The sequence below is a fragment of the Gadus macrocephalus genome, chromosome 3, assembly GCF_031168955.1.
Source record: "Gadus macrocephalus chromosome 3, ASM3116895v1".
Classification (NCBI taxonomy): domain Eukaryota; kingdom Metazoa; phylum Chordata; class Actinopteri; order Gadiformes; family Gadidae; genus Gadus; species Gadus macrocephalus.
This window is the reverse complement of record NC_082384.1, coordinates 9,687,707-9,714,555: the sequence shown is the minus strand read 5'-3', so window position 1 is coordinate 9,714,555 and position 26,849 is coordinate 9,687,707. Positions and strand designations below refer to the sequence as shown.

Sequence of the window (26,849 nt, the reverse complement as noted above, 5' to 3'; positions counted from 1 at the left end):
ACTATGCTCAATCAAAACTCAAACAAAGAACAACACAAACAAATAATGTGTGTAGCCTCTGTTGTATGCCACATGTGGCTTTTTGTAAGGGTTGTTTTGTGTTTCGGATGTAGGCCTATAATTCATGTTTTGATACCGTTTTTGGGGGGTGGGGGTAAAATCCTGATATATTGCATCATATTCCATACTCTTCTATTCTATATTTGGTGCTATTTAAACCTGTTCAATAGCCTTTTGAATCTGTTGTAATATGTTATTATAGGGAGTGTCCTGATTCATACTAAGAAATAAAGTTTATAAGTACAAGCAAAAAACGAACTAAAGTGCCATGCTATAGGAAAATCTTTTTGAGTTCCACAAAAACCCTCTACTCGGTTCATTAAAGAACCATGTATTATAATGTTTTATGAATCACCAAGTAGCTTTCTTAGGATAACCTTTTGAGTCTACAAATAACTATCTACTCAATAGTTCTTCAAATAGTCCAGAAGGTGCATGTGTTATATCCCTCTCCATGACGAGCCCCCCTCTTCCCTGGTCCATCGGCCATCACCAAAGTAATCAACCCCTCGGTGGTCTGGCTCCAGCCTCCATGCCCCCTCCGTATCCATCCAACCATCAGCCTCAGTCCCCCGGTCCCTCCCCCTATACCCCCACCTGGTGAACGGCCCTCCGGCTGGTATGAGGGCCCCCCGCCTGGTACAGGGCCCCCCACCTGGTACAGGGCCCAGGCCTGGTGGAGGGCCAACAGACCCTCACTGTCAAGTGGCTCCTCAGGGTTTGTCGTCGTGGCAGGGTTAGGGTTAGACTGCCTGGACTGGGAAGGCCTGAGGAGTGGAACGACGTGTCCAACAAACCACATATCCAAAGCGGAAAATACACTTCACCTTCTGAGAGCTTTTTGCACTTGAATGCGTTGAATGTTTGGTAGAATATCTCCGTAACGAGACAGGAAGCAAGGCGTAACTCCAGCATCTGCATTTCATGGTTACCGACCCAGGCACTGAGTCACCCCTCAGAGAGGTTCGCTACAACATAGCAGGCCCGCTGGATTAAGGTTCTGCTGTAACATAGTAGGACTACTGTATCCTAGATTATGCCAGGCCTAGAGCAAATTTTACTTAGCATAGAGAACACAGACACCACACTATGACTGTTATCTCACCTACTACAGCCATGACCTCATGAATGTAGTGACCTCCTCTTATAGTTGAATGAAGCCAACAGTAAAGACTATACTTCAATACCAGTTGGAGCGTGAATTTTTAAAACGTTGTACAGCTATGAGGTTTCCCGTGTCTGGGCACTGTCTCTAAAAATAAGAAAGAGAAGATATAACCTAGATCATCTGGCAGTTCTCATATGTTGTATGTACTGGTACTTAATTTCAGATAATCCTTTTTTTTTCAGAACGTCCGTCACTTATTTGTAGTGAAACTGAGGCTTTCAGTAAACACATGCAGTATAGAGCTGGAGGGTCAGAGTCCTGGATGAACCTCTGTGCCCTGACCCGGTGTGCTGACCTGTGTGGTTGGCTGCTATAGGTATGAGGCGAACACCCTGCTGTGAATAAAACACATCAGAGACATTTTCCTATCAACTTTTGGACAAACAGTTAGGCAAGGCAAGGCAAGGCAACTTTATTTATGTAGCACTTTTCATACACAAAGCAGACTCAAAGTGCTTCACATATAAACATTGTCATACAATAAAATAAAATAATAGATAAGTAAAAGAAAACATATTCAAAGAAATGGGTAAAATAGAAAGTTAAAAAGGCATTTTAGTATTAAAATAGAAAATAAAGGCAAAGTTAAAAAAGCTTTTTAGAAAGTGCAATGTATTTAAGATATTGCATGTAAATGCACATAAATGCACAAAGTTTCAAAAAGGTGCAGGTGGTTAAAATTCTAATTAAAAATTCTTAGAAATATTACTTTTATGACACGTTTGACTGCAAAACACCGGATATTTGCAATGTCCTGCTTTGCCGAATGTGCGCAACGGCTGGAGTATTCACACAGCATTCTGCGTCTTTTTGGAGCTTCTTTCGTTCTTTTGTTCAAAGACAAGGAACAGTGAATACTACACCACCAATAGTTAGCAATATTTTAATAACTTTTGCAAATAATCTGATTACCCTCCTATCAATGAGTGCTTCACGTTTTTTTTATCTATTACACTTAATGTTTGATTGTGAATTATTAGGCGAGAGGGAGAGCACGAGGTAGAAACAGAGTCTGTATGTAATGTAATCTACCCTACTGTATCGTTAATAGCATCTCACTACCTCAGGCACACATACGTTGTACACAGATACCCGCCAAGAAGTAGGAAAGAAACAATGCGAATGCGTCTGGAGACATTAACATTGTTAGATTGACATTAACATTGTTTAATATCATTAAAATAACAGTAACAAAATGTTAAAATCAAAACAACTTCTAGATACCAAACGCATTAAACAGTAGTCCAGAAGGTGCATGTGTTATTGTTAATTGTAATGTTGTGTTGTTATGTTGCTGTGTAATACATGTGAGCACACCAAAACAAATTCCTATCAACTGTATTTTATATACTGTTGAAATGGCTATAATAAACTTGAACTTGAAACAACAAGGTCAACAAACGAAGCCTGGGTGAAGGATGGTTGGAGAGTAAAAGCCAGCGTTGTGGACCTCAGGGGAGCAAGGCACGGGGACCAAACCAGAGAATGAGGGGATGGGGCCCATGGAGCCAGAGACCGGTCATGGATCGGTTCCAAGAGCCAGGTCTCTCTCTTCATCTGTCAAACATTGTCAGGATGTTCACTAAAAACTGCCGGAAGAAATACTATCAAATAATCAAAGAATCAAACCATCCATATCAGCTGTAACAACATACCTTTCAGATGATGAGCATGGCCACGACAGATAGGAAGACGGTCATAGGAACCAAGGATCCCCAAGAATGGCCATCATTTTTATCTACAGTAAAAAGCCAAAAAAAAACAAAAAAAACATGAGCATAGTTTAGCATGATTGGTTGTGGATGGGTGTGGATCATCCATGGGAATGGCTCTCACTAGCGTGATTTCCTTTATATATACTCCGTCACTGGGCTCCATCATTGCACAACATTATCATGATCAGCAAATCAACATAAGCTACAAAGTCTACAAACCATCTGGGTACAGGTCCCCTTCCTGAGGCTCCATACCAGCGACCTTCTCACAGATCCAGAAGTTTGTTCTTTTACACAAGGCATCATTCCACAAGTTGGGCGGCGTCCTCCAACGTAGTTCTGCACACTCTTCCACTCCATCGACCCCGTTTGGTTCATCTGCTCCCCAGTTCCTGAAACCCAAAAAGACTAGAACGTTTACCACCACTTCATACCATGAGGCAATCAAGGTACTGCGCTCATAAGTCATGAGCCTTACCGAAAAGTTAGGCCTGACCCATCAACCCATTTCCATTCCCCCTCTGTTTCCCTGTCACTCAGTCCAATCCAGTGTTTTCCTATTGATGAAGTGAACTCCTGTTAAAAAAAGAATAATATGTCAACAAGACAACACAGCTGAGTAGAAAGTGCATACAATCAATCCCACCCAGTCTGGCTGTCCCTGCCCCCCCCCTCACACACACACACACACACACACACACACACACACACACACACACACACACACACACACACACACACACACACACACACACACACACACACACACACACACACACACACACATTAACACACACACACACACACACACACACACACACACACACACACACACACACACACACACACACACACACACACACACACACACACACACACAAACACATGTCATTACCACACACAAACGTGCACATCAAAGGCTTTATGTCATACGCAAACTGAAATCACTGTCTGTGGCCCCCCACCTCCTCTTACTCCTCTAAAAAAGCATCCAACCCATCCTAATGTACTCTTCCCCCTGCTTCTTCACCCTGCTCACTGTCACCTGCAAAAACAGAATCCTCAAAATCCCACGCATAGCATCCAAGATAATCAACCTCCCCACCCCCAGCCTGTCAGAGGCAAATGAACTTGCTATTGCATGCCTGTTATCTGTTGTATATGTGGGAAAATAGTTTATTTGTTATCTGTATGCCTCACAGTGTCGCTACACTGTGTTGTATCTTTTCAAATGTATGCTGCCCTGAAACCAAATTGACTTGACTGTGTAAAAACAATTATCCCCTTGGGGACAATAAAGAACCTAACTAACCAACACGCCTACCTGTTCTTCGTCACTGTTGATGACCACCAGGTCGGCGCCTCTTTGCTTACAGTCATTTCTACTGTCCTCCCAGTTCTTCTTGGTATCAGAAAAAAGGTAAAAACTGTTGCCGAAACGCCGCCAGCCAAGTGGCCAAAGACCTTGGGTAGAATATAAGAGGAACATCTCAAGAGTCATAGAAACTGGTGTATTGTTTTCATTGGTTGAGACACACTAATACACCCCATTCAATAAAGGCGCTGGTCTGTTTTATGGATCACAACTGAAACCTGACCCTGTATAATAGATCACAGTGGTATTCGGCACAATTAAAGGGATAAGGATTCCATTGACTAACCAAATGAGTCATGGCCAGGACTGGACTGACCATCTGGCATGCCGGGCATGGGCCGGCAGGCCTTTTGGGCCGACGAGGTTTAAAAATAAATAAAAAAAATAATTATTATAATAATTCGGGGCCCGGCCCGACCCGGCCCGGCCAAAAAAGACAAGCCCTGGAGGCAAACGCTGCAAAATGTGGAAAAGCAATTTAAAAACACAGACTGTCATTTGACCTGAACATTAGAAATATATTAATATATTTCAAAGTTAACAGTAATTGCAGAAAAGTATATTCACTCAAATATGCAACTTAAAGTACTCACTTTCTACTTTCACAACACTTTGAGTTTTTGAGGCCTTAGGCTTTGTCTTTTAGAAACATTCAGAAAATTAGACCACCACAGAATTTAAATTTTTACAAGCTGTTGAGTAATGTATCTTTTATTAAACCTGCTTTCTATACCATCTTGTACTTTAGAATGATACACATTAAGTACACCATTACTTTTGTGAACTTTTTTTCACATTGGTTTACTTAGTAAAACAACAATTTGTGCATTTTGCCTATATACGTAACTATATTTGAATGCATCTTTCCACCTCTTTAATTGACAAATCCTTTTAACCTCATTCAATTGTATTTGTCTCCTAATTTATGAAACAGGTTGAGCCACCATCCACAGAGGAGGAGTCGGTCGAGAGAGAGAGCAAGGAGCAGGACGTTGATTTCTTTGTCCGTCCTGAGCCTTCCATTTTAGAGGCATTCTTGGATCACCACCCACAACAAAATACGAGCAATCTAGTTGTGCAGAAGGTATTCAGTTGTAAAGATGGCACCAGCAGGAAGTGTCTCACATACTGCACGGAACGCCACAAATTGTTCTGTTTTGTCTGTCTGGCATTTGGGAAGAGGACTGATGCCAGCATATTCACTATTGGAATGTCAGATTGGAGACATGTACATCCGCGTACAGAGAAGCACGAAGAGAGCACTGCACACCGAACCTGTGCTGAAGCTTATTTTTCAAGGTGCTCAAAAAAGGATGTTAAGAGCATGTTTGCTGGCAGTCAGATGTCTGCTCATAGGGAACAGGTGAAAAAGAGAAGCCAGGTTTTAGAGCGCGTTGTGGAGGTTGTTAAATTGCTTGGGAAAAGGGGACTGAGCTATAGGCATGTGGACAATGAGGCAGCATATACACTGGCTGACAACACCATAGACCATGGTAACTTTTTGGAGCTCATCCTGTTATTGGGGAAATATGATGTTTGCTTAAGGGAGCATCTTGATGACTGCATAGACAAAAGCAAAACTTTGCACCAATCCAGTGGAACAAGAGGAAGAGGGTCTCTCATCACCTTACTCTCCAAAACAACGGCAAACTCTGCCATAGATACGGTTGGGCATCTCATTCAAGAGACCATTGCCGGTGACTTCCAGAAAGCTGGAATGTTTTCTGTTCAGCTAGACACAACACAGGACATAACAGGTCATGATCAGTTTTCTGTAATATTAAGTTATGTGACAATGTGCATGAAAGGCTTGGTGCTGTGTTGAGGTGCCAAGCATCCACTGGGCAATACTTTGTGGACCTGCTCTCCGGACTCTTTGAGCGTCTGAAAAGTGTGCATTGCAAATGCAACAGATGGGGCATCCAATATGCAGGGACAGTACAAAGGTTTTTCAGCACTGATGACCTCCCAGTCTCCTAACCATGTACATGTGTGGTGCTATGCACATGTACTCAATCTTGTACTGGCTGAAACTATCCAAACCAACATTGAGAGCGGGTCACTGTTCCATCTCCTAAATGACATTGCCGTGTTCCTCAAGGACTTCTACCAGAGGGTTATTCTATGGGAGAATCAAACTCAGGATAAAAGCCACAGACGCCTCTCTCCAATTGGTGAGACACGGTGGTGGGCCAAGCACAACGCTCTTGAAAAAGTATTTGGACATTTTGGAAAACCTGACAACTGCATCATTGAACACATTGATGCAGTGCTCACACTGGAAGTCATTGAACAGCAAGCAAAATAATAGCCCTCTGTACGTGCAAGAGCCCGAGGCTTTAAAGAGGGTCTCCTCAAATATGAAACAATTTTAACTGCACAAGTATTCCTCAGAGTCTTTGAGCAAACCTCTCCACTTTCCAAGTACCTGCAGACAAAAGGTATGGACATCCTTTCTGCCCATCGTATGGTCACTGCCACACAAGTTAGGTCACTGCCACACAAGTTGTAACCGTGAAGGCAGCTGCAGACACATTTGTCAAATGGACAAATGGAAAACTTCAGGAGGGGGAAGAAGGAACCATCATTGAAGTGGAGGCTGCACTGCCTCAGAAAAGGATAAAGAAAAACAAAGGCATGGCTGGAGAGATGGCGAGTGAGCTATTGAGCTGCTCTTGTAGCGTGCCGCAACTATCTCTCCACATTGTTTTCATTACAGATACACCACTACTAATGTGATCATATAATTCCATTAAACTATCGTTTTAACCTTTCTATCTGTCTCAGCTCACTCTTTTAAAGGTTGCCTTGTTTGATGAAGTCTTTTGTCTGTTGTGGAGTTTAAAGTGAGGCTGTGTGTGTGTGTGTGTGTGTGTGTGTGTGTGTTTTATGTTAATATTATTGTATTATACACTTGTTCAAAATAAACACATTTTAATTAAATTCAATAGACCAGTTATCTTTAAGGGACCACGATAAATGTGTACTTGTGGGTGGTCGATTAATTGTGGTGGGCCGGTCCGGGTCCAAAATGCCAGGGCCGATTTTTTGTCCCAGTCCAGCCCTGGTCATGGCTAAACATCTATATGGCTTCTTATGGTTACGGTAAGTTATGTTGCTCTTTTCTTAAAGATTTATGCATTTTTTATGACGTAAGACATTTATCTGAAATAATATATGCATATTCATTCACGCACATAAAAGAAACACAAAAACAACCCAAAACAAAAACGATATGGCACCAAACCCTAAAGCACTAACCCGTAAGGCACCAAACCATAAGGAACCAAATCATAAAGGGGCCCACACACCGCCCAGACTCAAACCAACGTTCAACTACTTTCATCCAACCACTCCGCTGCCTCCCGTCTGACACGTTCGGCAGAATAGTTGCATTCAAACACACCGCAAAGACTACTGCCAACTAAACAGTAGCGTGTACATTCTGAGCTTGCGCGATATGCAATAAGTCTCCTTAACATTCGGTGGTGCTAGTCTCGTGGCGCTAGTCTGCCCCTCCCAAACACCGTGCTGATTTGCTGGTTGTGTATCAGCAGTGTGCTAGCAGCAAACAACCAATCAGAGCATCCAATGGCTCCAATCCTCAGACCGCCAGCAATCTCAGGCTTTTCAAGTTGAATGGCACAAAACCAGCAGACAGAGGGGCTGTTCCTCACAATTCTTACAGTAAAATATGTTTACGGTAAGGGATTGTTACTAAGTATTGTTATGTAGGGTGTTGTCAAGGTAAGGTATTGTAAGTAAGTATTGTTACGGTACAGTGTGGTTAAGATAAGGTATTGTAACTAGAACTGCAAGCAGTTATGCAGGGGTCCAAGAAGTGTGCATTTCGCCGGCACAACGCGACAAGAAATGTGCATTTCGCCGGCACAACGCGAAGCATGTGTTCAAAACGCTACCCTGAACCTGTGGATACAAAGGATTTGACTGTGGTAGGAGTAGCGAGAAGTCAGTGTAGCGTTTTCGCGGCGAAATTTTGTAGAAGATATACAATTTCCTCGTTTATTGCGCCCCCTAACGGCGAAATTGTCCGAAATTTTTATCGAGCGTCATTAAGGTTAGCACCAACATGTCTGTAGAATTTGGACTCGATCCGATGCCTAATTTGGGATTTTTTGGGATTTTTAATTTTCCACGTCTAATTTAGCTAATAAACAAATATTCAAAATGCTACCATTTCGTCGTCGAAGGTCGGATCAAAAAACTGTCTATTATTTCTTTGCGTGTGCGTCTGAAGATGCCGTGTGCAAAGTTTGGTGTCGATTGGTCAAGAAATGTGGGAGGAGTAGCGAAAAAACAGTTGTGCGGTTTTCGCGATTTAGCGAAAAAAAATTATAGACGCAAATGGGCGTGAATATGTGGGTTTTTGAATGTGGGAGGTTCGGTGTGGGAGTTATAGCCCCAAACGCGTTTTCCCTTGGTATAGCGCCACCTAGTGTTCGGCGTGTGTGGATTTTGTTATCTGAGTAGCGGTGCCGTACCTGGATCTAGTCATGCAATTGGCGCGTGTGCACCATTTACGGTTTGGGCTGTAGTCCAACAAGTACGGGGGGAAGAATAATAATAGGAAAAATCCTTACAAAAACAATAGGGTTCCAACCTGTTGGCTTGGACCCCTAACTACGTTTTGTTATGGTACAGACAGTTATTCCAAGCAGCTATCAACATGTAATGAGCGATATCATTACCTAGCAAAACACAACACAATAGTGTAATGTTCGGCCGATGACACTGGAACCTGGAGGGGTAGATGGAATGACCTGCCTGATCTCAGCACCAGCACTGGCTTGTTGTTTAGCTTCTGTGCTCGTTCAGGCAGACCAGGCTAACCCTTATGCCTAAAGTATCATTTGTGTTAGCAGCCAGGGCAACACATAGTTTTTTGGCAGCCTTAACAAATCTGGCAGGGAGTGCAGTAATTAACTCACTGGAGAACGGACCTGCAGCAGCTTGAAGTGAAGAACATTTTACATAAAGCCTTGCCATAAAGATCAAACATACCAAACGTAGTCAAAAGCTCTGTTCGTGTCTTCGTCTCACAGATCCAGAGGTTTAAATCATAACACGACACATCAATCCAATTGTTGTGCCAGGCTACGCAGTCTTCACCTGCAATAAGATGGTTGGGTTCACCGACTGCCCAGTAACTGAAACTCAGAGAGAATAGCAAGTTTACGACCCTCATGTTTCTACCATGAGGTGATAATCCATGCATGGATAGCCCACTGTCTCTATCAGAGAAGAGAGGCTGCTTAACCAGAGTCATAAGCCTTACCTTAAAGTAATGTTTGTACCATCCACCCATGCCCAGTTTCCCTCTGTGCCTCTCAGTCCAATCCAGGGCCTATCAAGCCATCTTGAAATAAACTCCTGCGTAAAATAAATGATTTGACATGACAACGCAGAGAAAGACAGACACACACACACACTAAAACACACACACTAAAACACACACACACACACACACACACACACACACACACACACACACACACACACACACACACACACACACACACACACACACACACACGCGCGCGCGCACACACACGCACACACACACCTGTTCTTCTCTGCTGTTGATAACCACCAGGTCCGCATTTCTTTGCAGGCAGTCATCTCTACTGTCCTTCCAGGATTTCATAGTAGAAGACATGAAGTAGAAAGTGTTGTTGAAATACAGCCAGCCCTGTTGTATGTATTCACCTGTTGAATGTAAGAGGAAAACCTTAATTATCAACAGAGACTGTTATCTTACTAAGAAGTTTTGACACACAAAAAACACATAAAAAAACAAACACGTGGAACTTGATAAGAAAGATGAACAATCGAAACCTGACCATGTGTAGTATAGATCATAATTTCACCTTGTGTTGGAGAGCACAATTCAAGCTTGACTGAAATCTCTAAATGGTCATGCATAGGAGTTTAAAGAGCATCATAGGGGGATGTAGCTTCAGACAAGTCACAGAGCTACTGCTGGTACATTTATCAGTGTCACTGGTTACCATAGAGAATAACTGACTTCCTGTCGCGATCAATGTTACAGTTTTGTACCCATTACTTATTTTCTTCTCTTACTAAAATGTAATTTTAATTTGTTGCAAAAATGTTATGAATACAAGACGTGTGTAACACCATTCAGCTTAGTGAACTGAAGTAAAGTATGGCTCAATGAGAAAGCAAAGAGGAGGCTTGTTTGAGTGACTATATAGTCTATTTCAGTCTGTTTCATTTGTACCCATGACATCGTTTAAACAATTGAGATATTTCTTGATGTGCAAATTCTATTGAAATTACAAACCCTACCAGACATTTTATTTGGTTAATAGTTCAACACACGGATGCTCTGTAAGCCTGATAACATAACGTGTGAAGTTTATAGAAATTAGAGAGATATTCTAAATTAAACCACAAAAGCAGCAGACATTTTGCAAGGAAAGTCAAAGATTTGAACTATAGATAGAAACACTCACCCATTAAATTCCTGAATTTCTCTCTCTCGTCTGTCTTAGGTGTCTGAGAGTCTTAGACAGGAAGAGTATCCTACCGTTAAAATCAGCTCCAACACAGTTAACCACAATTGTCAATCAAACAGAACATTATGGCTGGAAAAAAAAAGGTAAACCTACAAATTAATTGCAATATTTATGAATAAAGAGTATCAATTATGACAAGGGTTTGGATGCTTACAAACATTGTTCTTGTTTCGATAAAATGTAAGACCTGTATCAAAACAACCCGACCTTCAAGTTTTCAAAACCAAATATCTTTTAGTGTTTTCAAAATCTCCCAAACTTGCCTGCTTGACTTCCATTGTAGCCTAAAGAGATGCTATAGGAAGGAGGCAACAAACTCAACACTGTGAAATAATAAGAGAAATAGCCCCCCCACCCCCTCGTCTCTGTCTACGTTTCTCAGCCATTGAGAAGTGGTGATACCGCACCATGATAACACTATGTGCCCACATGTAAGTAACAGGCATGACTGCCTGAACCAATCAGGGAAGAGCCTTGTCAGAGATTAGCCATAAACCATCTGAAGTCGAAATTGTCTCACAGATGCAGAATCAGAGTTAACCAGAACAGATATTCTCACAGAGCATTTAACTTAATAATAGTTGACAGATGGCTGACTGACTTAGTTACAGCTCCTTTAAATAGATTATGGTTTCAAACATAACATACACAAAGTCTACTATTGTTAATATTAATAGATTAAGGAAGCATCATTTAGACTCACAGAGACGCAGTGAGATGTTGAGAGTGGCTTGTAGAATACACAGCAGTCCAAAGCCCACAACAACACACTTCAATAGCTTTCCTCCTGATCAGGGGTACAACACACACACTCACACACACACACACACACGCACGCACGCACGCACGCACGCACGCACGCACGCACGCACGCACGCACGCACGCACGCACGCACGCACGCACGCACGCACACACACACACACACAAACACAAGAGTGAGAATACACACGACATATTGATCATACTGAAATATCACGCACATACAAACACAAATACAAAGTAAAATCTATACATTGGTGATAGGGATGTGTACTTGAAAACATTTTTTTCTGAATGTATATATATTTCTTTTGTTGTTATTATGAAACCATTACATATTATTACAATCATCCTTATATATTTATAATTACTCTACAAAGGCTCTTACCAAATTCTCTCTTCACCACCACAGTCCTGAAGACAGGCATGTTCACATATTCCTTAGTGACTCCAGAGTCCAGCTCATGAGCTGTGTCCATGGTTCCACACTATAGTTTGGGGACTTCTTTAAAAACTGCTTTATGCCACATTTAAGTGGAAGTGGAACTACTAATGTCACAAGTCATATGATGTTCCTTTTCCAATAATAAACTTTCCCTTGTTGCAACTGGTGTTCAATATCTTGCAAAACATCTTCTCCTTCTTTGGTTGTAAGAAACCCGAGTCTTCAACAGCACAAGGCACTTGGCGTTCATGACACAGAACCACTTTCAGAATGCAGTGAGGATCCAACATCACACAAGATTTATTCCCTTGGTAGAAGAAACTGCTACAGCAAAGAAGGCTATCGAAAAGTCACTTGGAGAAATTTTAACAATGGCGGATTGATAGGTGCACTATGTCAAGAAAATCATGTAGATTAGCAAAAGTATAAAAAATCGTATAACATGGAATTTGAACACCGATGTTGCCATTTGTGGGGATACCTGCATTGCCAAAATGTAATTTGCAACCAAATAATACATTTTGGCTCTATATATGCTCCTAATCAACATAGAATCTTAAGTAATCATGCAAATCCTATGTTTTATTTATTATGTTCTATTACCATCCTGGGGGTTGAAATTGAGACGGTGGATTCGTATAAGTTCCTTGGAGTAAGCATCAACAATAAACTGGACTGGTCTGACAACACAGAGGCCCTCTACCGGAAGAGTCAGAGCAGACTCTTCTTCCTCAGGAGGCTCAGGTCGTTTGACGTGTGTGGCAGGCTGCTAAGGACGTCTGTGGTAGCCAGCACGCTGTTTTTCGCTGGGGCGTGCTGGTGTAACAGGGTGTGTTATATCTAGGGTTGCCAACCGTCCCGTAAAATACGGAATCGTCCCTTATTTGGCAATTAAATGTTGCGTCCCGTATTGAACCAATACGGGACGCAATTTGTTCCGTATTTCCATAAATGTCCAATACACATGTCTGTCACACACACAAATTCTAAATCTAACAATAATGATCAAAACAAAACACAGGGAATACTACGGTCAGCAAAATTGTCGCGGCGGGATCTACGCAAGACCCGCTCCGGTCATCTGTGTGTCTGCGCATGCGTGTGGTGGTCACGGTTGCCTAGCGACAGACACCACACACCGGCGCTGCTCACAAAACCTGCGCCTTTTAAAAATGTCCGCTACACCCGATACTCCACCACGTCCTCAAAAGCGTAAATGCTTGCAGAAGTACGGACGTGAGTGGGAAGACGCACATCCTTGGCTGGACAGCGTCAGTGGAGATGTTTACAAGGCAAGTTGTAAAATATGTCGGCGAGTGTTTTCAGTGGCGCACGGTGGGCTGTCTGACATCAGACAGCATGCAACAGGACAGCATGCAACCTTCTTCTCTGCAATAATATCCTCTCTCTCTTTGAGGAAGTTGTAAAGAAGCTGGAGAGTGATGAAACCACCTGTGTTGAGTTATATTCCATCATGGAAAACTTCAAGCAAAAGCTCACACAGAGACGAGATTAACAGTTCTATGGCTACTTAACTAAATTGAAGCTGCAGCATCTCCGTCCACTTGATGCTGACATGGCAAGGGCAGATTTTACTGCATTCCTCAACACAGCACTCTCATATGTTGAGAAATGGTTCAACTTTTCTGAAGACTACTGGTTGTTCTCACTGCAACCTCTCTCTCTGCACCATGGCACCATGACCTTTACTGACATTGAGAGGGTGACCACCAAGCTCAACCTCATCCATAAAGTCAACATGGATGAACTTTATGATGAATGCTCCACAGCAAAACCCATTCTGAAGAGGCTCAAAGAAGATGCTGAAGATGAATGGAAGTCCAAAGGTGTGGCTGCCAGGTGGGTGGCTCTCTTTCGAGTAGCTGACCTGCCAAACATGCTGTCTATCACCAGACACATCCTGAGCATCCCAGCATCCACTGGATGTGTGGAAAGGATCTTCTCCAGAATGGCCAACAAATGGAGTGGGCCATTCCGTTTATTTAGTTTATATTTTAAAAGTTCATTGCTGCACACGCCACACAAAGAGATTTCATTCAAGATTTAATTGACTGCACTTTATAAGAGAATGTTATGTGGTAATAAGGCATTTCAAGATTTAAGTATGACTAATTCCTTTCTTGATCAACCCTTTACTAAAAACACCAGCACAAAATAAAACATACCACTGCTGCGGGCGCCCCGCCCCACAGGAGTCGGGCCCGTGGTGGGCGTCCCTTATTTTAATTTCTGAAAGTTGGCAACCCTAGTTATATCCTTTAAATTATAATTACACAATTGCCTTTGTTTTTCTGTATTACCTGAAGTTTAGCTTTCCATGCCGCCTTAAGCTCTATTTTATTTATTTTTTTGATTTGGCTCCACCTCCTTCTATACTCCCGCCCACATTCCAGAGAACCCGATAAGTTTCCCGCGCCCCCTGCCCTCTTCCCTTTGTTGCGATACCCTTGGGAAGAGGTGTGTACATTTATATTGTAATCAAATCTTTGACCATCTTATAATTGATCATTATTTATATTAGTTATTTTGATTATATATTGTTTAATTGGAAGTCTGGGGTTTATAATCTATCCATAGTTATTAGATAGATTTCTGTGTTATGGGGAACTTTGTGTTTTTTAGCATATAACTGACCCTTGTGTAGTCATGCTAGTTCCCCTTCCCCCCCTGTGTGTTTCGTAGAGTTGGAGTAAGGGCACAAGGGCTAAGGAAGCTATTTGTTTATGTGTGTATTCAGGTATGTCTTTTATTCCTTTTATTTCAATCATTTCTGTTGTAATATTGTATGTAGTTGGGGCCTTTGTTGCGATACCCTTGGGAAGAGAGTTGGAGTAAGGGCACAAGGGCTAAGGAAGCTATTTGTTTATGTGTGTATTCAGATTCAGATCGAATAAATGGACGTCGGAGTGCCCGAGTCCAGACACATCGTGGGTCACGTCATTCATAATTAGAAAGAAACACAACGCAGAACGAACCGGTTACACTGGGGAGGAGGCATCATGGCTTGGGAGTCAAACAGACTCAACATGCTGGTTAGGAAAGCCAACTCTGTTGGTGCAATTGAGCTAGACAGTCTGGAGGTGGTGTTGGAGAGGAGGATGAGGGACAAATTAAAGTCCATCCTGGGCAACCCCTCCCATCCCCTCCATGCTGAGCTGTGGCAGATGAGGAGCACCTTCAGCCACAGGTTCATGTTCCCCAGGTGCAAGACGGAGCACTTCAGGTGCTCCTTTGTGCCGGCAGCCATTAGGCTGTTCAACAGTGCCTGATGATGATTGTGTTTGTGTATGTATGTGTTTGCATATGCATGTGTGTGTGTTTAGGTATGCGTATATATGTGTATATGCATCACCCATCTTGATGTTGGTTCTGTTTGTCTTGTTTTTGTCCCTATTTTAACTATAAGCGTCTACTTATGCATTAGCACTTTGTATTTATTGTATTTATTGCATTGTTATTTTATCCTGTGTCCCTCCACTGCAGCTGCGGGGGATTAATAAAGTTGTATCTTATCTTTTATGGTGCATGGCACATATCAATTAGCCTCCTAACTATAACATGCAATCTAGTTTTCAGAAAAATGTTATAATGTAACAAAAAAGATAGCTATTTGATTACAACTCTAGTTCTATGATTGCAGGCATAGCCATCTAGGATCGCCTTATGGGCTTACGTGTGCACACTGTAAGTTTCAGCAACGCTCCAATCAACGTGGGCTCCGCCCACCTTCCCCACGGCACCGTGTATATAAAGCGGCCCTCCTCCCTTTTCTTTCAGCAATTGCTCAAACCAGTCATCTACCAAGTTTATTACTTTGCCCATCTATGTTGAAGGAATGCAGCGGCATCAGATCGTCTGCCTCACTGGGAGTTGCGGCTGTTAACAACATATCCTGCCCGCCTCTGCCTGTCGGCCATGACACTTTTCCAACTGTCGTGGCCGACGGGTGTAATGTGGGACAGACGACGTGTTAAAGATTCTCCGATACCGTCGACAGCAGCATCGCCAGTTGGCGAAGGGGACCAGGCCGCAGAAGGACCGACCTGCTTCGTCATTCTTTCCATATATATATATATATAAATACATACTTTATGCATCAATTATAGAAAGATATAAAATCTGTTTGAATAAAAGCCAGTACATCTTTACACAACCATATGTGGAAATGTCACGCTCCGTCGCCCTCTCTTCTACCCAGTGGTTGTCGGGCGGCGTTCAGATGGCGTAGTATATAGGGTCCGTCCGCCTCCATGCGGTGTCCCCGAGTGCTTCATGAGCGGGCTGGGGACTCATCCAATATAATATTGCGGTTAAATATAATGTTTTTTTTTTATATACTCTATACTACCACAAGAAATATATTTATACCATTCGCTACTTTATTTTACATAATATATGTGATACACCCAAAATTTGTGATCAACTTTGTTTGTTTTTTGGAATTATTGGGTTTATATATTAGTGTTAATAATTAAAGTATTTCTGACTACTTTATTTTTGCGGTTTGTAACAAGTAAAAGATTTTCATTTTGAGATGCCAGGAAATCCCAGGAAAAGTGTGTTTTTCATAATCTGTCATCTTTAAGGACTTTTGCATATAATCTGTTTAGCCTGCCTGGACTACTTTGGATAATATAGAGCAACAAACACAGTCATATCATTAGTCGTTAAAAAATGTTTGTTTGATGAATGGTGAAATATTAGACAGGAGGCTGAGCGCAACGGTGAAATAGAGTGTATGCGTCCTCTGTTTATAGAGTAATGTCAGGCCTGCCCTACTAGCTTGTATGCAGCTACCTGCCAAGAAATAGGTCAGAAACAGAATACATTAACATGAAAAGATCATTTTATATTATTAGTATAACAGTGACAAAAAGTTTCAATTAGAGCACCTTCTAGGTACCAAATGCAATAAACAACAAGGTCAACAGACGAAGCCTGGGTGAAGGATTGTTGAAGAGTTAAAGCCAGCGTTGTGGACCTCAGGGGAGCAAGGCACGGGGACCACACCAGAGAATGAGGGGATGGGGGCCATGGAGCCAGAGACCGGGCATGGATCGGTTCCAAGAGCCAGGTCTCTCTCTTCAGGGATCTGTTCGTGACCAGAAAATACGACACACCCAAAGCATGGCATGGTTTTAGGGACGTACTGTTAGTTGTGGATAGGTGTGGATCATCTATGGTTAAGAGAATTATCACTAGTGTTGGGAAAAACGGTCTGTCTAGTTACTGGACCAGATGAAATGAGACGGAGAGGTAATAAAGTCTATCGGCACGAGGACCTTGGATTTATTAAGTAAAGTGGCAACGGTTATACAGAGTCATAAAGCGTGAGAAATCGAATATGTCTAAGTCCCTAATCAGCGCTGATGGTTCGTCCGGAGCTTCGCCTCCGTGGAAGGTCTGCTTCAGAAGAAGGTGAAGAGTCCCTGTGTGGTACAGTTTTTATGCTGTATCCTCCTCTCGATGAGGTGTGTGCGTTTGAGGTGTGTGCGGTTCTGTGTGTTTTGGCTCCCAGCAGGCGGAAGGCCCTGAGAGAGCTTCGTAACGGGGAGAGTTCCTCGTGTCTCCGGTGTGATAAATTAAAACGGGGAGTGCCCCCCTGAAATGTCTCGTGTGTGATAATTTAATGTGGCTCTCAGGCCCCTGGTGTGGGCAGAGGTATCTCTTGGTTCCTCCTAACGGGGAAGAGCTCTCAAAATGTCTCGTGTGTGATAAATTAATGTGGCTCTCAGGCCCCTAGTATCTGCATGTGTTCCTTCTAGTGGGGGAGAGCTTCGAGGTGTCTCCTGTGTGATAAATTAATGTGGCTCTCCCGTTCTTGAGGATGACTGGTGCATTGTCTGAGTGTCAACCATTTGCCTGGGAAATGGGGCCTTCGGCTCTGGCCTTGACCTGACTATATTATCATGTTTGTGTTATGTGTTCGTTGGGTTTAGAGCAAGAGTCGACTATATATTAATGTGCCTGCCATGTGATGTGCTCATCAGGTTATTTTTCCCAACACTAGCGTGATTTGATCATGATTAACGAGCAGGTTACATTTATGTTGGCCGAGTACACAAAATGATCATTCTCAACAAAGGAACACACGCTACAAAGTCTACAAACCGTCTGGATACAGGTCCCCTTCCAGAGGCTCCATACCAGCGGCCTTCTCACAGATCCAGAAGTTTGGTTTATTACAAAAGGCATCATTCCAGATTTTGGGCAGCTCCCTCCTACGTTGTTCTGCACACTCTTCGATTTTATCGCCACCGTCTGGTTCATCTTTTCCCCAGTTCCTGAAACCCAGAAAGACTAGAACGTTTACCACCACTTAATACCATGAGGCGATCAAAGTACTGCCCTCATGAGTCATAAGCCTCACCGAAAAGTTAGGCCTGACCCATCGACCCATTTCCATTCCCCCTCTGTTTCCCTGTCACTCAGTCCAATCCAGTGTTTTCCTATCGATGAAGTGAACTCCTGTTTAAAAAGAGTTACATTTTCTCAGCTAAGTAGAAAATTAAACTTGCGTGCATGCAATCACTGTCACACTCAGTTTTGTTGTCACTGCCCACACCCATCCAAATACCCACCTTTTCTCTCCTGCTGTTGATTACCACCAGGTCTGCGTTTCTTTGAAGACAGTAATTTCTACTGCCCTCCCAGTTCTGCTTTCTAACAGAAAAAAAGTAGAAACTGTGGCCGAAACGGCGCCAGCCCTGTTGTGAAAGACCTTCAATAGAATATAAGGGGGAAAATCTCAGGAGTCATATAAACTGATTAATTGTTTTTATTTTCTTGAGACACACAAATACACTAAATGGAAAAAAGTAGCTGACCGTTTCTCATAGATCAAAACTGAAACCTGACCCTGTATAATAAATCACAGTTGTTTTATGCACAATACAAGGGATCAGGATTCCATTGAATAACCAAATAATAATGGTTAGCTAAGGCACCAAACCATAATGCACAAAACCATAAGGCACAACCCCAAAAGGCACCAAACCATAAGCCAAATCATGAGGCACGAACCCAAAAGGAAGCACACCATAAGGCAGCAAACCTTAAGGAAGCAAACCATAAAGAACCAAATCATAAGGCACCTGACCATACGACGCCAAGCCATAAAGAACCAAACCATAACGCACCGAACCATAAGTAACCAAACAATAAGGCGCAAACCATAAAGAACAAAACCATAAAGCTAAGCCAAGTACGACTAGGTCCGGTAGTGTAGGTGCGGATAGGCGCAGCTAAGGCCCCGTCCACACAAAGCCGATTTCATGGCGAAACCGCAAAGGTCTTGTACGGTTCGGCCTTCCGTCCACATGAAGCCAGTGAATCCACTGACCGAAACCGTAAACTTCTGAAACCACCCTCGGAGGTGGTTTCAATTCTACCCGGTTTCGTTTTGGTTTCGTGTGGACGCCTGAAACCGACTGAAACCGTAAACCATGACGTCATCGCCCCCCCCCCCTTCGACCCTCTAGCCAATGACTATTAAGCCCGCGCCCGAGTCTCACCCTTTATGCGCATGCTCGCCTCTTCTTATTATTTATTTTCCTTCTGGATTTCTGTAGCAGAAGCAGCGCCCCTTATGGGCCTGGCATGTGTACTACAGCGTTTATACAGATCTACCCGGTTTCGCTTGACTCCGTCTTTACGGAGATACTCCGAAACCGGATAGATCGAAACCGTAACGGTTTCGCTCGTTTCGGCTTCGTGTGGACGGGGCCTAAGTTACGGCTCGCGTTTCCACCGCCAAAAGTACCCTTATGGTAGGGCGGGGTTAAAGTCGGATGGCGATAGCCGCGGCAGCTACGTAAGCATCGTGACCTCAAAGCAGCCCGACACAGTGTAGCCTGCTAATAAATCCAATGAATTAGAAGAACACAACACAATAAAAAACAAAGAGCAACAATGTTGGACGTCCATGAGGGAAGGCAAACTTTTTCGCGACAAGTACTTCAATAAATGAAGCTTTCGCTGTTGGACAGAATTACCTTGCGGGTAATGTGTTTGTTAGTTCTGAACCGCTTAGATCGCTGAGAATTATGGGGAAAACATTTTCGTGATGTTCGGAAGTTCTCGACACCTCATGAGGCTCTGATGATTCTACTTCCTTTTGGCACATGGGACCAGATACTAGGCGAGTTTCAGATCGTCTGCATTGGACTGCATTTATCAACGAGGCTTGAGAAGATCCAGCGGAACTCGTCATATTCACGTCAAGTTCCCATCACGTCAAGGCGGACACAGGTGAACTTCTCGTCAACAAGGAAGATGGCATACCAAGTGGCGCTTGCGTTACACCGGGATTCCACCGGACGCATACGCGCCGCGGAACGGCTGCGCCGCTCCTCTGCCCTGCGTCCATTCCTACCGGGCGCGTAACGGCAGCGTAGCGCTGCCTTGCGAGCCAGCCGTATTCACGCGAGATCACGAGATCACGCGATAATCCTAAACCTAATGTACTCACCTTCCACTCCCAAAACTATTGCAATTAAATGCCACGCTTTGTCCTTTCTGACATTTTCCTTATAAAAAGGATGATTTGGTACATAAATGACTTCATGTTGCTGAACTTCGACAATGAGTCTCTCGTCGTCCATGTTGTCGAGACCCTTTTAATTGATTGACTGCTGACCTGGTGCCACCGGTCATGACGTAATAATGTTGATGTGAAGTTACATTAGTGTATTGTGTTTTATTTTGAAAATTGACCGGATGCTCTATGGCTTTTACTTTTCACTTCCTGCCCGGCTCGACCTGCTCTGTCGAAATTGACGCGGTTTAGCAGCGGCTCGCGGCAAAAATAGAATTGGACGGAAAGATAGCGCTGCGGTGCGGCGCGGCACGCCGCTCCTGGGACGCTGCTGAAACGTTCCGCGGCGCTCCCGGTGGAAATGGTCTCATTCATTAGAGTGGAAGCGATCAGCAGTGGTGACCGCGGCGCAGCCGTCCCGCGGCGCGTACGCCTCTGATGGAATCAGGCCTTTATTGTAGCAGACGAATTCAACACATTGGATGTCCCCTTATTGATGCAGGCTGAGGAGCAAAGGTGCTGAATGCAAGCCAATTGTAGTTTCATATTAAACAATATCTAGCCTCTCTTTCAAAATAAAAAATACATGATGAGTGATGAAGTGAAAGTTCACAAAAGCGTCTCTTTTTAATGTATAGTTTGGGAGAGGGCACCAGGCACGCCTCTCTGAAAGGAGTTATGTAATTTGTGTCTTATGTCCGCACTTATTCGAGTGCAAATGCCCAGAAAAGCAGGCGGAAGTTGTTGTCCTGAAACTACCGCGAGTTTTGAAAGTGCGTGACTCGTCACATCGGAAGTTATCACAGGTATTCCTGACGTTTTTCATCCCAGAATGCATTCTGACGCATTCCAAACGAAGCTGCATGCCTCATCCGAAACTCGCCTTAAAATGATGAATGATGCCGCCAATAACCCAAAAAAAAAGAAGAAGAAACTTGCCTTTTGCTAAGTTGGTGACGTATTGTTTACTAGTGCTGCGCATGAACATTGCGGACCACACGGGAAAAGTTTTGACCGGTGAGAACGTTTTACTCAATATAAAATAATCCAACCATCATCTGTCAGGGTGTTGCTTGTGTGCACGAATTACAATAAATACATTTCTTGCGGCCTCCATGATCACCAACAAACACTGAACCTATGTTCCACACCCAACAGATGGCGGTAATCATGTTGGTGTTATATATACCGCTGACGAAGAAGAATTCCGAACGCAGTGCACATGAACGGCCACTGTCGCACAGAAGTGTCGATTCTGTCGACCAATCAATTCAGGGCATGTGCAGTTCGAATTTGTTGGCACCCTTTCTTTGTTTGTGCTAACAATGATAGTAAAATTAATTCATAGTTACTTTATGTTCTGTCGGGCACTTTGTTTACAGTTTAGTCACTTTATACACTTTATCTACTGTCATTGCTCATTCTTTTTGCATATTCATCAAGTGCATCAACAATCTCCATGTGTACAGGACCTTGTATCAAGCTGGGATGTACCAAACAGCTTTAAAAAAATGCTTTTTCAGGGGCGGCGATGCTAGGGAATAGGACAGTGGCGTGAAGGATAGCGGGGCGTCTAGCTGCCGTCGGTGTGGGGTTGTAGGTTAGAAATAATGGGGGCAGTTGGTTTGACGCGCGCCGTTCAGCGCCGGTGTGATTTGGGCTTGAAGCCCAACACACACCAGAGCCGAAGTTGCGCGGCAAAAAGAACGGCTTCAATATTTCGGACGTACTAGCCCACCCCGGCGGCGGCTAGGTGCTTGTTGATGCACTAGATTAATAATTCCACAATGCAAAAAGAATGAGCAATGAAAGTAAATAAAGTGTGTAAAGTGACTAAACCGTAAAAGTGCCCGACAGTACTTAAAGTAACTATGAATTATTGTGACTATCATTGTAACCACAAACAGAGGATCATGGGCCTCAGGGCCAAATATATAGTCATAAAACAACTGGTATAACGTTATGGTAGCCTATACCGACAAAGTTTGTTGATCTGCTTCTTTCAAAGCATATCACTACGGTGCTGCAGCGCGCTGCTTCCTATTGGTGCTATAGGGGCGACAATTGACGCATGTGAAATGCGCACCGCGGCACTTCGGCGCCGGTGTGTGGCCGGCTTGACGTCTCTGGTATTCCCACAACGAAACTCGTAGTGGGGGTTATCTCAGCCATGATTGAGAAGTAATTGGGGGAAGGGACTTTGGCTTTGACTCCCTGAAGTACATGGACCACGTCTTGGAGGAGATAGGGATTTTTGCCTGCGATTGTGTCCCGCTGGAGCCCCGCTGCCCCCTGCCGAGGCGGTGGTGCCTCGGTAGCGGGCAGCGAGGCTCCGGCGGGAGACATTTGCAGGCAAAAATCCCTATCTCCTCCATGTCACGGTTAAATCTACTTCAGATTGATGTGGAAGTGGAAGATCCAGAGATGTCGGAGAACCCGAACGCAGTCGTTTGAGATTCATAATATCGTCTGGAGGGGCACACAGCTTTTGGTCGTGATAATATGTATTATATGATATAGATATCTATGTATAATATGATATTATTTAGATATAGAGCTCCAGGACTGCCGCCGGAGCACCCGGAGTGTTCTAGAATATTTACAGAACACGGCCAAAGGCTGTGTACGCCTCGCCATTGCGATACATCCACTGAAAACACAAGCGCATGGTACCATGGCTGCAAGCTGCTGAGGGCCACAGCCCCACCCACCACCCTCACCCACCTCTATAAAACATCACGTTTGTGGAAAGCTTATTGTTGGACTGGCTCGTAGTGGCTGTAATTCTGCACCCAGGCTGAATTTCTTGAACGTCTTCAAGTACTGTATTAGGGGCCCACTAACAGGTATATAAAAGCCTACATAAAGTAGCATGCCATGGGATCTTTAAGTATTAAAGTGAACAAACATACCAAACCAAGTCCACCCACCTGCTTCGATTGGTGCTGTGGGAGATGCCTTCTTCTCACAGATCCAGAGGTTTAAATCATTACACGACACATCAGCCCAGTTGTTGTTCCCTACTTCAACACAGTCTTCCTCTTGTTTATAACGGTTCGGTTCACCGACTTCCCAGTAACTGAAACCCATCATTATCATCATTACCATGAGGTGATAATCCATGTATGGATAGCACACTGTCTCTATCAGAGAAGAGCGGCTGCTTAACCAGAGTCATAAGCCTTACCTTAAAGTAATGTTTGTACCATCCACCCATTCCCAGTTTCCCTCTGTGCCTCTGATACTCAGCCCAATCCAGGACTCAATCTGCCATCTCATAATAAAGTCCTGTGTAAATTGTTGCATGTTTTATCATGTTAACATGGGTGATTGAGTGAAGAATGCAACTTGCATCCACTCTTTCACACGCTCCATACACACACACACACACACACACACACACACACACACACACACACACACACACACACACACACACACACACACACACACACACACACACACACACACACACACACACACACACACACACCTGTTCTTCTCTGCTGTTGATAACCACCAGGTCTGCGTTTCTTTGCAAGCAGTCCTCTCTACTGTCCTTCCAGGATTTCATAGTAGAAGACATTAAGTAGAAAGTGTTGTTGAAATACAGCCAGTCCTGTTTTGTGTTTTCATCTGTTGAATTTAAGAGGGAAACCTTAATCATCAACATAAACTGGTTATCTTCCTAGGAAGTTGTTACTCACAAAACATAATCAGAAAAACAAAATAGAACTTGATAAAAACACCTTGTGTAGTATAGACCACAATGTGACCTTGTGTCGGAGATCAAAATAAAAGCTTTACTGAAATGTGGAAATGCTCGTGCAGAGGAGTTTAAAGAGGATAATGGGAGGCCGTAGCTTCAGATAAGTCACAGAGCTACTGCTGTTACATTTCTCAGTGTCACTGGTTACCATAGAGAATGATTGCCTTCCTGTAGTTGTGTTACACAGTATTGTGCTGAATATTTTTTGTCTTACCAAAATATAGATTTCCCCATCCAGACATTTTTCATTGGTTGAAAAAATGTCATGACTACAAGACGTGTGTAACATATTAGTGAACTGAAGAAAAGTGTGGCTAAAAGAGAAAGCACAGAGAAGCGCTTGGGTAAGCGACTCAGCATTGATAGGTCAAAGTCTGATTCCTTTCCTGTACACAAACAGTTGTGCCCATGACCTTTTTTAAAGTCTTTAGATGTTTATTGATGTGGAATATTATATTGAAATTACAAACACTGACAAACCTTTTATTGGATAAAAAGAGTTATCTTTACCCAATAGAATGAAACTAGAAAATGCAATTCCAGCAGAAAATGTGAGTGCTGTAGTGCAAAGGGAGGTTGAAAATATGTTTTAATAAAGCCAATAGTTTAAGAAGTAAAGAATTGTGGACTGACTTTAATCAAGTGAAATGATTCAAACAGAGTTCGAAAGTATAAATGGAGTAAACAATGTAAACATGCACATCATTTCAACAAATAAACAAATTGTTAAAGTGAGTTGGAATACATTTTAGATAGAACTTTCAAATAAGTTTGAAATGATGGAATCGTGTGTGTGTCATCACCTGTAGTAAAAGTGTGTAATTTACATTATTCTTTCACATCTAGTTAATCAAGATAAGCTAACAAAATGATATGGCTTATACAGTTGGACTCCCAGGGTTCACAACTTTCATATGATACATATTGTTTGTGTAGATAGCATGATGTGAAAGCGTTTTCAACTAAGCTAGCATTTAGCTTCTACTGGTAGTTCACCAGACATGTAGTAAGACCTTAGCCTCTAGCCATATAAATGGGGGTCCCCACGCGCAAAGGCCAGATATATAAGGGGCGCCAGTGAAACAAGAACAAACGTTTAAGCTTAACATTGTGTTTCTAGGTTAAATATTGACGTTGTTAGGCTCTGCAACGTCCGAAATGGTTAGTTTTTGTGATAGCCAAGTAAGTCAATGAGACTAAATTTAAATAAACGAAGCGGGTATGGAATTAAATTGTTGATTCTGAAGAAAGTATAAACAAAACCAAAAATCTGTTTATCAATATTTGAAGATCAAAGTGATTGAGTTGATTTGTTAAATGATTGAACAAAGGTTAAAGGTTTAAAAATTGACCAAGTTGCAAAGTCTGAAGTAACTAAAATGTCATAGAATGGGTGGACGGCTTCACCTTCCGCCCATTGACTTGCAATATAAAAAAGGAGAAGGAGTAGGTTCCCAAAATTTGAAGAGAATCATAAAGAAAGGAAAGAAGAATTAAGCCTAAGAACAAAAATAGTTGAGCGCTGCTTGCAGCACTCACCTTACTATTATATGACCTTAATTTTTAGAAACACTCACCCGTTAAATTCATGGATTTATCACTCTCGTCTGTCTGACATGTCTGGGAGTCTAAGAAGGGACAGAGTGTCCTACAGTTAAAATCAGCTCCAACACAGTTAGTCAAAAGCTCTTCATCAATCAAACTGAACATATTGATTGAAAAACAAAGTAAACCTTCAAATAAATCTAAAATAGTTATGAATAAAGAGTATAATGATGACAAGGGTTTAGAAGTTTACAAACGTTAGGAAGCTGTTCTTGTTTCACGACAAGGTGAAACCTGTATCAAAACACCCGGAACTTCTGTTTTTCAAAAACAACGTTTTTGAAAAACACACATAAAGCCTCTTATTGTTAATATTAATAGATTACGGTATTATTATTTAGACTCACAGAGACGCAGAGAGACGTTGAGAATGGCTTGAAGAATACACAGCAGTGCAAAGCCCACCACAATACACTTCAATGGCTTCCCTCCTGATCAGTGGTACAAGGTACAGGTATAAATACATTATTGTTTATTACACAAAGTAAAAGCCATTCATTGGTTATATGGATGTGTATTATTTTTTCAAAATGTATATATACTGTATGTCTTTTTCATATATATATATATATATATATCTTTTTTTTTATGTAACCATTCAATATTATTTCAATCATTCTTATAAATAATTCCTCTACAAAGGCTCTCACCATATTTTCTCTTCATCATCACATTCCTGATGACAGGCATATTCACATATTCCTCATTGACTTCAGAGTCCTGTTCATAAGTTGTGTCCATAGTTCCACTCTAGACAGCGTCTCTTGTGTTTGTGCATAGCTCTTCTTTAAAACCTGAATAATGCCACATTTGGATTATATATTTCTCACAAGTA

General features: G+C 42.6%; 2 protein-coding genes across 6 annotated transcripts; both read right to left on the bottom strand.

Moving 5' to 3' along the window:
- Window positions 1-1,615: 1,615 nt before the first annotated feature.
- LOC132454018 (C-type lectin domain family 4 member E-like) lies at window positions 1,616-26,807 on the bottom strand. Of its 4 annotated transcripts, XM_060047157.1 has the most exons (10): window positions 26,665-26,807; window positions 26,362-26,445; window positions 25,987-26,037; window positions 24,134-24,276; window positions 23,828-23,928; window positions 23,571-23,719; window positions 18,686-18,825; window positions 18,475-18,572; window positions 18,216-18,388; window positions 17,053-17,196 (listed from the first exon to the last, which is right to left on the bottom strand). In XM_060047157.1, the coding sequence occupies exons 1-10, from the start codon at window positions 26,753-26,755 to the stop codon at window positions 17,189-17,191; spliced, it is 1,038 nt and encodes a 345-aa protein (XP_059903140.1). In that variant the 5' UTR covers window positions 26,756-26,807; the 3' UTR covers window positions 17,053-17,188. The 4 variants fall into 4 exon arrangements, with proteins under 4 accessions (XP_059903141.1, XP_059903142.1, XP_059903140.1 ...); XM_060047158.1 differs by lacking the exons at window positions 18,475-18,572; window positions 18,686-18,825 and adding an exon at window positions 1,616-2,441 and having other exon boundaries at window positions 16,997-17,196; XM_060047159.1 differs by lacking the exons at window positions 18,475-18,572; window positions 18,686-18,825 and having other exon boundaries at window positions 16,929-17,196.
- On the bottom strand, window positions 2,096-12,186 carry LOC132454017 (macrophage mannose receptor 1-like). 2 transcript variants are annotated; one of them, XM_060047154.1, is made up of 11 exons: window positions 12,027-12,186; window positions 11,582-11,665; window positions 10,816-10,866; window positions 9,903-10,045; window positions 9,615-9,709; window positions 9,341-9,492; window positions 4,268-4,407; window positions 3,422-3,519; window positions 3,163-3,335; window positions 2,884-2,966; window positions 2,096-2,785 (listed from the first exon to the last, which is right to left on the bottom strand). In XM_060047154.1, exons 1-10 carry the CDS (start codon window positions 12,115-12,117, stop codon window positions 2,887-2,889), a joined length of 1,107 nt encoding a protein of 368 aa, XP_059903137.1. In that variant the 5' UTR covers window positions 12,118-12,186; the 3' UTR covers window positions 2,096-2,785; window positions 2,884-2,886. The 2 variants fall into 2 exon arrangements, with proteins under 2 accessions (XP_059903137.1, XP_059903139.1); XM_060047156.1 differs by having other exon boundaries at window positions 9,341-9,486.
- Window positions 26,808-26,849: the final 42 nt, after the last annotated feature.